This window comes from Chiloscyllium plagiosum, chromosome 24, assembly GCF_004010195.1.
Source record: "Chiloscyllium plagiosum isolate BGI_BamShark_2017 chromosome 24, ASM401019v2, whole genome shotgun sequence".
NCBI lineage: Eukaryota > Metazoa > Chordata > Chondrichthyes > Orectolobiformes > Hemiscylliidae > Chiloscyllium > Chiloscyllium plagiosum.
In genome coordinates, this window is record NC_057733.1 from 26,607,892 (window position 1) to 26,619,361 (window position 11,470).

At 43.4% G+C, this 11,470-nt stretch overlaps 1 protein-coding gene across 1 annotated transcript; it reads right to left on the bottom strand.

The window, feature by feature from the left end:
• Positions 1-383: 383 nt before the first annotated feature.
• rasd4 (rasd family member 4) lies at positions 384-2,080 on the bottom strand. Its single transcript, XM_043714638.1, has one exon. The coding sequence runs from the start codon at positions 1,586-1,588 to the stop codon at positions 962-964; it is 627 nt and encodes a 208-aa protein (XP_043570573.1). The 5' UTR covers positions 1,589-2,080; the 3' UTR covers positions 384-961.
• Positions 2,081-11,470: the final 9,390 nt, after the last annotated feature.

Sequence of the window (11,470 nt, forward strand, 5' to 3'; positions counted from 1 at the left end):
AGTTGCGTTAGCCTCCCACAAACTCCAAGCAACGTGTTAGAATTTACTGTAATCCTGGTGTTTGAGTCACTGTCGGGTTACCGCCTCTTGTATTCTCTTAAAATATGGGCTCTTTCCATGTAACTCCCGAGTGCTCCCTAATTGCTGTTGGGGGCACTCTCCTGCATGTGAGTTTTATTGAGGATGTCCTTTCGTAAAGGCCTCTTGGTCCTGTCTCGAACATAAAATGAATGTGGAAACAATTGTTGAATGTGTATGGGTACAGGATATACTATGGGAATCCCTGACAGGGCAGATAGGGGGGAAAAAAAACATACAGGTATGTCCAAAGCTAGTGGGCGACAAAGCCAACAAGTTATTTGGGATAAAGATTTTATTAACAACTTTATAAAATAAATATACAAAAGAATATGCATTCTCGGTAACTCTGACGACACAATCTAATAACATGGATGTACAAACAAACGCCAACCCCTTAATTAACAAATAACGATGGTGGATTAGAGTGGTGTTGGATAACGGTGGTGGTTTATTTACACTTTGTAAACAAAGTTCCCAGGCCGCACGGCATGTTACAAACCGTATGGGAAACTTCGATCAATGTTGATACAGTATTACACAACAGGTTCGATGTCAACCCGACATGGTGTTTACCTTAAATGCAAGCGTCAATTGTTCAGTTTACTGAATAAATATCAGCATCTTCAAAATAAAATGAAACTAAAATTCAGCCTAATCAATAGTAGCAGTTTTTGAGATACGTGCCGAACGCTCCTGTATGTTTTAGCACCGCGACAAGTTCAGTTGCACGATTTTGTCCAGTTTGGAGACGCGCTCTTCCAAACGCGGATCCATTCGGTCTGGTTTCAGCGACGGTGAAGAATTATGTACGTATTATTTGTGCTATAACTTTGATCGGATCAATCGAAACGGAAAGTCCGTCCGTTGGGAAACCGGGCGTTTAGGAGATGCGGCAGCTGTTGGTTTTGTTCATGGGAGGTCGGGCATGGCTCTCCGTGGGGAAAGTTTCTCGCCTCCTCCTCAGGGCCGGGCTCAGGCGGCTCGGTAAGTTCGCCTGCCGCAGGAGCTCTTGGAAAACTTCCAGCACGTTGGCGTTGTCTTTGGCCGAGGACTCCAGGTAGCGGCTGTTCCATTCCAGCTCCACCAGGGACATGATCTCCTCACTGGACACTTGCCTGTCGCTCAGGTTGTCCGCCTTGTTGCCGATCACCACAATCGGCGTGTACTTGTCTTCCTTGATGTCGAGGATCTCCTCCCGGAGGCTTCTCACCACTTCGAAGGACTCGGCGTCGTCCACAGCATAGACCAGGGCGAAAGCGTCGCTGCTCTGGATGGAGAGCTTCCTCATGGCCGGGAATGAGTAGCTGCCGCTGGTGTCCATGATCTCGATCGTGACCTTCATGGACCCCAAGTCGTACTCTTTGCGGTGAAGCTCGTCCACCGTCCTCTTGTACTTCGACTCGAAGGTGTCGAGCAGAAACCTCCGGATCAGCGACGTCTTCCCCACCCCAGCCGCCCCGAGGAAGACCAGGCGGACCTGGTTTCTTTCCTTCACAGCCAGAGACATGGTGGCGCCGCTTTATTGGTTTGTCTTCGCCTCCAACTTTTCTCTTACTTTGAAAACTCTTCAACTAATGTACGGGTGAAGTTGCTGAGGTGATTTGTTGTGGAGGAAAGCGGTTCAGAGGGGTTGCAGTCGTTCATGCACATTTATCAGCGACACTACTCCCACCCCGCTCTCCGGCAGCACCTCCTGTGCCGCTTCTGTGTCCGCGGCTCGCTCCGCCCTTATAAAGGTAGCGGCCCGGGCGAAGCCGGGCCTCCATGGCAACCGCGCACCAATCAGAGGATCAAAGGCAAATGAGCAGCGTGGACACCGCCCCTTTCGGATTGGCCCCACCCCTCATTGTCGAATCCCTCATTACGGTTCTTCCTGTACCAGAGTCCTCCATGAACTGAGGCCCCGCCCCCTCTGTGTGGGTTCCGTACGGTTGGACCCATCCCAACTGAGGCCTCGCCCCCTCATTGTGAGTCTGCCCATTCGTGAGACTCCGCCCCCAGCTGAGGCCCCGCCCGCTCATTGTGTGCCTGCCCCGCCGTGAGACTCCGCCCCAACTGAGGCCCCGCCCCACGCCCGTGGACACGGGGTTCAGGTTTGGAGTCTGGTGTGAATGCGATAGTGATTTAACGTTGTTCTCTCAATAAAGAGCTCCGCATGCCGGAAACCTGAAACAAAAATAGAAAGTTGTTGGAGAAACTTGGTAGGTCCGGTAGCATCTGTAATGAGAGAAGCAGTTAATGTTTTGGGTCCGCTTTGTTTTGCTTTAACAGTATTTGGAACGATTCTGATCTGCAAACCCGCGGTTCCCTTATTCTGACAGATTACAATGTGGACAGGTGGAAAGGTGCCGATTTTATGGAACCAGACACTTAAAAAAATCCAGCGCTATCATCTTTTGTTTCTGGAGTATGTTTTAACCGCTGATTGGACTATTATTTATTATTGTTATATGAAGTTAATCATTTTCTCAGTCGGTCCCACCATTCTTAATGCGCGACTCTATTCCATTTATTTGCATTTTTCTATAAACCTTAACTCTCTAAACACATTTTAAAAAAATACAATTCTACTCTTCTACATTTTAATTAACCCAGCATTCTCAAACCGTTGAGGAGATAATGCATGATTTCTGCTTGCAACTTCCAATCCTGGCTCCAATTTGTCTTGTTTAATATCCCTCATCAGAGAAAATAATATTTCTTCATTTGACCTATCAATTCTTTTAATCTTTTTAATGAGTTGAGATCATCCCTAATCCTCCATACTCAAGAGAATACGAGCCAATATTATGCAAACTGGTCTCATATTTCAAGTTCAGATTGTCAGTCTCTCGTTTAGATGGAAGTTGGGTGCCTTAATTAAGAGTCTTAAACTGTCCTTAATTGTAATGTAAATTACTTCATCTATTAACCATGAACTGTGCAAGAAGACAATGAATGTAAAAAATTGGTTCAGTCGAGATTGGAACCTTGAGTATAATTATAATACCAATTTCACATCAGCATGAATCTGTCTCAAGTATCCAGTAATATGAAAATTGATGCATTTTGGAAGATCAAATTCAGGTGTGAATTATACAATAAATGCCAGAACCCTTAGCAGTATTGGCATGCAGAGGGAGCTGAGCTTACAGATCCATAGATCCCTGAAAGTGGCACCACTGGTGATAATCATAGAATCCCATTAGTGTGGAAGCAGGCCATTTGGCTCATTGAGTCTGCACCAATCCTCAACTCACCCTGACCCACTCCCCTAACCTATCCCTCTAACACTGTATTTCCTATGGCTAACTCACCTATCCTGTAGATTCCTGGACATAACGGGCAATTTAACATGGCCCATCCACCCGACCTGCATATCTTTGGACTGTGGGAAGAAAGCTGAAAATGTGTTGCTGGAAAAGCGCAGCAGGTCAGGCAGCATCCAGGGAGCAGGAGAATCGACGTTTCGGGCATGAGCCCTTCTTCAGGTTCATGCCCGAAACATCGATTCTCCTGCTCCTTGGATGCTACCTGACCTGCTGCGCTTTTCCAGCAACACATTTTCATCTCTGATCTGCAGTCCTCACTTCCTCCTAGAAGACTGTGGGAAGAAACTAGAGCACCAAGAGGAACCCCATGCAGATACTGAGAACGTGCAAACTCCACACAGTCATAGAGTCATTGAGATGTACAGCATGGAAACAGACCCTTTGGTCCAACCCATCCATGCCGACCAGATATCCCAACCCAATCTAGTCCCACCTGCCAGCACCCGGCCCTTATCCCTCCAAACCCTTCTTATTCATATACCCATCCAAATGCCTCTTAAATGTTGCAATTTTACCAGCCTCCACCACATCCTCTGGCAGCTCATTCCATACACGTACCACCCTCTGCGTGAAAAAGTTGCCCCTGAGGTCTCTTTTATATCTTTCTCCTCTCACCCTAAACCTATGCCCTCTAGTTCTGGTCTCCCCGACCTCAGGGAAAATACTTTGTCTATTATCCTATCCATGCCCCTCATAATTTTGTAAACCTCTATAAGGTCACCCCTCAGCCTCCGACGCTCCAGGGAAACATCCCAGCATGTTCAGCCTCTCCCTGTAGCTCAGTTCTTCCAACCCTGCCAACATCCTTGTAAATCTTTTCTGAACCCTTTCAAGTTTCACAACGTCTTTCCGATAGGAAGGAGACCAGAATTGCACGCAATATTCCAACAGTGGCCTAACCAATGTCCTGTACAGCCGCAACATGACCTCCCAACTCCTGTACTCAATACTCTGACCAATAAAGGAAAGCATACCAAACGCCTTCTTCACTATCCTATCTAACTGTGACTCTTACTTTCAAGGAGTATGAACTTGCGCTCCAAGATCTCTTTGTTCAGCAACACTCCCTAGGACCTTACCATTAAATATATAAGTCCTGCTAAGATTTGCTTTCCCAAAATGCAGCACCTCGCATTAATCTGAATTAAACTCCATCTGCCACTTCTCAGCCCATTGCCCCATCTGGTCCAGATCCTGTTGTAATCTGAGGTAACCCTCTTCGCTGTCCACTACACCTCCAATTTTGGTGTCATCTGTAAACTTACTAACTGTACCTCTTATGCTCGCATCCAAATCATTTAATTAAAACCTGAGTCCCTTGTGTTGTGAGGCAGTAGTGCTAACCAATGAACCACTGTACTCCCCTGGTGATGGTCAGAAGACAATACTGCATGCTTGCATTTATTGGCCGGGTTATCGAATATAAAAGTTGACAAGTTATGTGACAGTTATATAGAACTTTAGTTGGGCCACATTTGGAATATTGTATGCAGTTCTGGTCACCACACTAACAGAAGGACATGGATGCTTGGAGAGGGTACAGAAGGTTTAGCAGAATGTTGCTAGTCTGGAAGGTTTTGGTTATAAGAGATTAGGGAAACTTGGATTGTTTTTGCTGGAAAGACAGGCTGACAGGCAACCTGATAGAGGTCTGAAAAATTGTGAGAGGCATAGATACGGTGCAAAGTCAGAGGCTTTTTTCCAGGTTGGAAAGGTCACTTACAGGAAGGTACAGGTTCAAGGTGAGAGGAGGTAAGTTTACTGGAGAAGTAGAGGGAAAATTTTTCACACAGAGGGTGGTTGGTGTGTGGAACACATTGCTTGGGGAGGTGGTGGAAGCAGGCATATTAGCAGCATATAAGATATGTCTTGATAGATATGTGAATGGGATGCAAACAGGAGATAGAAACTGTATATGGGCAATAAGTAACGGGTCTAAATAAGGATTAAGGATCAGCACTAGTTTGTTGGGCTGAAGGGCCTGTTCCTGTGTTGAACTGTAAAGTATTATTAAAATGAAAGTGCAACTAAGCAGCATTCGGTACTCTTACTTCGAAGTGTATTGAAGTGATGTGTAAGAATTCCAACTAGAAAATTGGAGTTTCCGATATAACCATCGCAGGGTGCAAAGATTTTTTTTTGATCACTCTAGTCAGAGAAGTTATTACACACCTCTGGAGCAAGTGGGACTTGAACCCAGGCCTCTTGCTCGGAGGGACATGTATTACATACCTTAGAGATTGTATTCAGTAAGGTGTTCACTATAACCAATTGTGTCCCAAAAGGGGTAAGTACTAATCAGACGTATTTAGTTAAGCGTCTTAACTGTCCTTAATTGTAATGTAAATTACTTTATCAATTAACCAGAATGGTTCATTGTTGTGAATTACACCGAGGTTGAGGATACTTTTGGGATCTGCAGCAGCAAATAGTAGGTCAAGTTATTTCTGAAGGTGAATGATGAAGGAGGAATCTTCCCCGTTCACTTGAGCTTTGCCAACAGGGGTACTGTGGTTATCTGGACTATGTCGGCCACCCAAAGTCTTGGAGCAAACTGGAAGTTGCAGGCAGACTCTTTGGCTGTGAACCAAAAGGTCGTTGGTGGGCAACGTGGTAGCTAAGTGATTAACACTGCTGCCTCACAGGACCTCGGTTCGATTCCAGCCTGAGTGGTTATCTATGTGGAGCTTGCCTGTACTCCTCATGTCTGTGTGAGTTTCCTCTGGGTTCTTCAGTTTCCATAGGGTGGGGTCTAGGTGGCATGCTCTTTGCAAGGTCAGTGCAGCTGAAAAGCCTTTTTCCACACTGTAGGGAGTCTATTATTCTATCCTGAAGGAAACAATAGGAAATGCCAAGTTGCACACTTTGTTCAGCAATTCTTCAGTTAGAGAGCAGTGTAGAGTCACCTGGTCTAAGTTAGACAGGGTTCGGTCTATCTCTGGACAGACTTCCTCTTTGTGTCTCGTGCTGTCACACTTAGATCCATTGATGTCAAGCTGGAGTTTTTCTCTGGCCATTGCCTTCTCTTGGCTGATGGTCCCCTAAAGGAAGTCCAGAGTTGTGGTAGGAGATATGGGAATTGAATGTGAGTCTGCTGACCCCAGGGAACATGGAAAATCTCAAATTGGTCTTCAAAGGTTTGAGAACCATGATGGGAAATATCAGGGAAAATGTCAAAAGATGCTTCATCCTCAGATGCTTCATCCCCATCTCCAAAATGGGGGTTAGGGATGGAATCCACCGTTGGATCCAGCTGCTGTACACAAACGTCACTGGCACAGTTTCAATCAATAGAAGGAAACTGAAATCTTTCCAATTAAATCTGGAGTTACTCAGGGCTGTCCTTTCTCCTCTGTTCTGTGAATGTGCTGCATAGAAAGCTTTGCCATGACCATCTGGAAGAATGTAGGTAGATAAGAGTGACCATCTCAAGTAACAGAGGCACACAGCTTAAAGCTTCCCTGTACATGGATGATGTCACCATATTCTGTTTGATTCATCATCAGTGCACAGGCTGGTTAGCACCTGTGATCTGTTTGCATTGGCCCTAGATGCCAAAGTAAATCAAAGCAAGCGCAATGCCATGTTCTTTAGGAATAGGGTGACCAATTCTTTATCTCCTTCATAGTCAAGAGAGCTTATCTGAAGGTGCTGGGGACTTAGTTTGGATGCACTGGGGTACATGTTAAAAATGGGAAGGTCAAACAAAAACTGGGCATGGAGGAGCAATCCTCCCTGTCCATTGTAGGCAAGAAACTAGTTATCAGGGTCTCAGTATTGCAGTACATGGCATAGGTCTGACCCATTCCTTACTCTTGCGCTGTGGTGATTAACTTAGCCATCTTCTACTTTGCGTGGAAGTCAAAAATGACCAGTGTTTGCAGGGGCATGATATACAAACATCTAGATAAAGAGAAAGGAGTCATACCCAACATCACCCTCTTCCTGATGGCCACCGCGTGTGTGCAGCTGAATCCTTAGTTTGCAAACAAATGTCATCAAATGCTGAGGTTCTATCTGACCCTGCTGATCTGAAGGATTGATCTGGTCATGTTGCTGTGGAGAGCTCCAAGGAGTTAGACTATGTTGTACCACTGTCCAACATAGAGAGATTTATTCAGAAATGCACCAAGGCTATCAGGCAGTGGTCACAATGTAATGTCCTCAACATCCTGCAGGAAAAGGAGATGGTAGATCCTGTCAGATGGTTCCCTGAGCAGACTACCAAAGTCATTTGGCTGTATGCCTTATTGCTAGAACTTACAAACAAGCACCAAGACATAGAATGTCTGGTGGCGAGAAAGGCTCTTCCTGTCAGATCCGTTCCAGAGTGTCATCTCCTTTGCATGTTGCTCTTGAGATGGCTGTGGAGTAGAAGAAACTGTTGTCCACTTTCTTGTGAAATGTGCCTTTGCAAAGAAGGTTCTGTAAGGATGCAGTGGTTTTTATTGTGGTTCATCCCAAGCAATTCCTACAATTCCTACTCTGTGCTCAAAAGACTGTTGCTAGGGAAGCACACTGAGGGAAACATCAAATGCATGTGGAGGCCCATCAACTTGGCAAGAAATGCCGTTTGGTCTTCCTGAAGCCAGCTGATCGTTCCTGTGCAGGGTGTTGTCCTCAACTGACTGGCTTATCTTGGCACAATCCAAGGTCCAAGATTAGTGCTGAGGAACAGACTAAAACCTGGGGAAATTGTTGTAGAGATGCAATGGGGATAACATTGTAATCTAAGATGTTTAGTAATTGTGTACAGAGGGGCTAGAAAGTCAAAAACCCCATCAGGGTGTGTACCTTACAAGAAGGGACATTGTAAAACAAAAGTATTGAAAATGGTTTGAGATACATGTACAGAGGAAAGTATTACTATTCTTGCACTTCCTGAAATAGCCAATTGGATTTGTTTTGTAGACATTGAGTGGAACATAGCATATGGGGACACTTTGAATATTATGGCAAGACTTCTAAGATTCAAATTAAAATGCTTTTGTATTGCTTATTACAAGTTTTATGATTACAGCGTATGATCTTGCTGGGAGATTTCCAGTCTTATTTTTCAATAACCTATTAAGTTCAAAGCAAGCAATCCAACCTGTGCTCTCTAAACATGAAAAATACACATCAGAGAACAAGCTTTTCTCCATGCGTCCAAATATACACACAAAGTACTCCTCTGTCACTAACCGTTGTATAGCGTGCTGCCTGTGGGTGCCCATAGGCTGCAGAAATTGCTTAGGAGACTAGGTAGAAGTAATAGAAGGGCATATAGGTATATAGCAGGCTTGGAGATTAATGTAGGGTGATACTTGCCTGAGGCTTTAAGAGTTAAAGCAAAACATATTAATTGTAAACTAATTTAGAACCTCATATTCATAGAGAAGACATGAGTCATTTAGCTACTCAAATAGATGTAACCATGATAATATATGTAGAAGAAGACCCTCGTTAATGGGTGATAAATAAATAATTGCTGTAAGTGGGAGCTTGTTTACATTTTCAATGGACATGGTCATTGGACATGAATACACCAGAATTTTGATGAGCCTTACAATGGAAAGTATTTATCTCAGCCGGATGAAGGAGTGGCGCTCCGAAAGCTAGTGCTTCCAATTAAATCTGTTGGACTATAATCTGGTGTTGTGTGATTTTTAATTCATTTCTATAAATATGTTATACTGTGTATCGTATGACAAATGGTAACTGCAAAGTTTATAAGAATATAAATGAACCTCCACTTATTCAACAGTCTCTTGAGTTGTATGCATATAATACAATGAGCCTTTGCCTTGTTTGGAACTCTAATTATTTTCTGGGTCAAATGTCACTTGACACACAACAACAGTGCTCATTAATGTGTAATTTGTATGAAAACAAATCATGCTGGAGAAACTCAGCAGGTCTGGCAGCACCTGTAGAGAAATGAAAAGAGCTAAAGTTTTGAGTTCTATGACTTTTCTTCAGAACAGATTTATATTAGATCTCTGGGATCCACACTATTTTGTTTTTATAAACTGTACAATGTATGTCTACTTTGCTGAGCGTTACGTCATCCAGTACTTAACTAGAATTTACCTGTAATGTTATCCATGCCATTTCAAGGATGGATGTAATCTTTGGGTAAGGAAAGTGCTGCTCACTTGTGATGTTCTTCTTCACAATTTCATTATCTTCTGAGATTTGTGTTCTTTGCGATCATAAAGAGATAATACTTGACACGTCAAAGATTGCCAACATAACTTAGAAGCCCAAATAACTTAGAGAAGCACAGGAAAAGAAAGCAGGTTAAGCAGAAAGCAGTATAAATAAACAAAATAGTACACTGTCATTGTCCCTGAGCTATGTGTAGTGATCACACCAAAACAATGAGCCACTCTGCATCAACGTGGAACGTGTGCAGATACTGATTGAAAGAAAAAATAACTTTTCTTTCAACGCTGACAATTTGTACAGGTCATCAGAAATAGATTGATCGCTACGTGATTTCTCTGCTACTCACTGCTTAAGTACAATTCATTCAAGAAGAATATCTATGTTAAATAAAAAGAACAATGCAGTCATTAGCACCTTTGTTGTTCTATGTGTTTGGTGAGAGAGATGAAGCGCTGTATTCATCCTTGTTTATCTTGTGGTGAGTGACCCACTTCTTTTAGTGAACCCAGTGATGCTGTTAGCACTGATACTCCTCGCTCTCTGTCGTCAGCATTGCAATCACTCAGTAACGAGAATGATTGTCCAACTAGGTGTCCAATTTGGTGTCACTAGTCATGGGCTCTGTGGCTGATGAGCCTGATCCTAGAGCCACATCTCCCACCATACATTTGGCAGGTGTTTCTGGGAGGTCGAAGTGGTCTTTGGTTTTGAGACTGCTAGCATACCTTTCTCTGGTTCCTTTTCTGTATTTCATCTAGTTGACAGATATTCTGAAACAGTTGTGTACCTCCATAGACCAATATTTGACTTGGGTGTGCTCGTAAATGATAGTTCCCTCTCAGCTCCTACCTCTTCCACCAAGACATTCAAGAAAGCATCAGAAGAACTACAAGCAATGCTTTGACCAAGTGCACAAGTCAGAAAGAAACAACACAAATGTCCAGCAAGTATTTTAAATTTTAGAGGAAGATTTGCATGAATAAGATCCTCAGTCACCTCCCAGAGACATAGAGTCATAGAGATATATAGCATGGAAACAGACCCTTCGGTCCAACTCATCCATGCCGACCAGATATCCCAACCCAATCAAGTCCCACCTGCCCAAAGAATTGTGTCCATACTATTGATGGAAATGTGGGATCTGGGAATGCAACCTTCTTATTAGAGGTGCATTTCCACTTTACATAGTTCGTAGTTTGCCAGTAATTGTGATCCAATTATGTTGATGAATCATGTTGAAATGTGACTTGGAAGTTAAAATCAACTGGGTCAATGGCACTTTCATAGAGGGCTATCAATTTTCCAAAATTTTTCTGCTTAGAGTTGATCTAGATAATACTTTCATTGAAGAAGGCAGCCAAACAACTAAGTATAATCATTGTAAATTTACTTTCTAAGACAATATTATAATTGGGTTGCCATTGGCTTGAATAAGAAAATTAAAACTTTTTCATCAATATTGGAAATAATTTGAACTCATAAGTGCACAAGTCAGAAAGAAACAACACAAATGTCCAGCAAGTATTTTAAATTTTAGAGGAAGATTTGCATGAATAAAATCCTCAGTCACCTCCCAGAGACAGAGTCATGGAGATGTACAGCATGGAAACAGACCCTTCAGTCCAACCCATCCATGCCGACCAGATATCCCAACCCAATCTAGTCCCACCGGCCCCTAACCCTCCAAACCCTTCCTATTCATATACCCATCCAAATGCCTTTTAAATGTTGCAATTGTACCAGTCTCCACCACTTGCATACACGTACCATCCTCTGCGAGAAAAAATTGCCCCTTAGGTCTCTTTTATATCTTTCTCCTCTCACCCTAAACCTATGCCATCTAGTTCTGGACTCCCCGACCCCAGGGAAAAGACTTTGTCTGTTTATCCTATCCATGCCCCTCATAATTTTGTAAACCTCTATAAGGT

Bases quoted from the DNA above. Each gene is read 5' to 3' on its own strand.
- rasd4 (XM_043714638.1), bottom strand. From the start codon at position 1,588: ATGTCTCTGGCTGTGAAGGAAAGAAACCAGGTCCGCCTGGTCTTCCTC.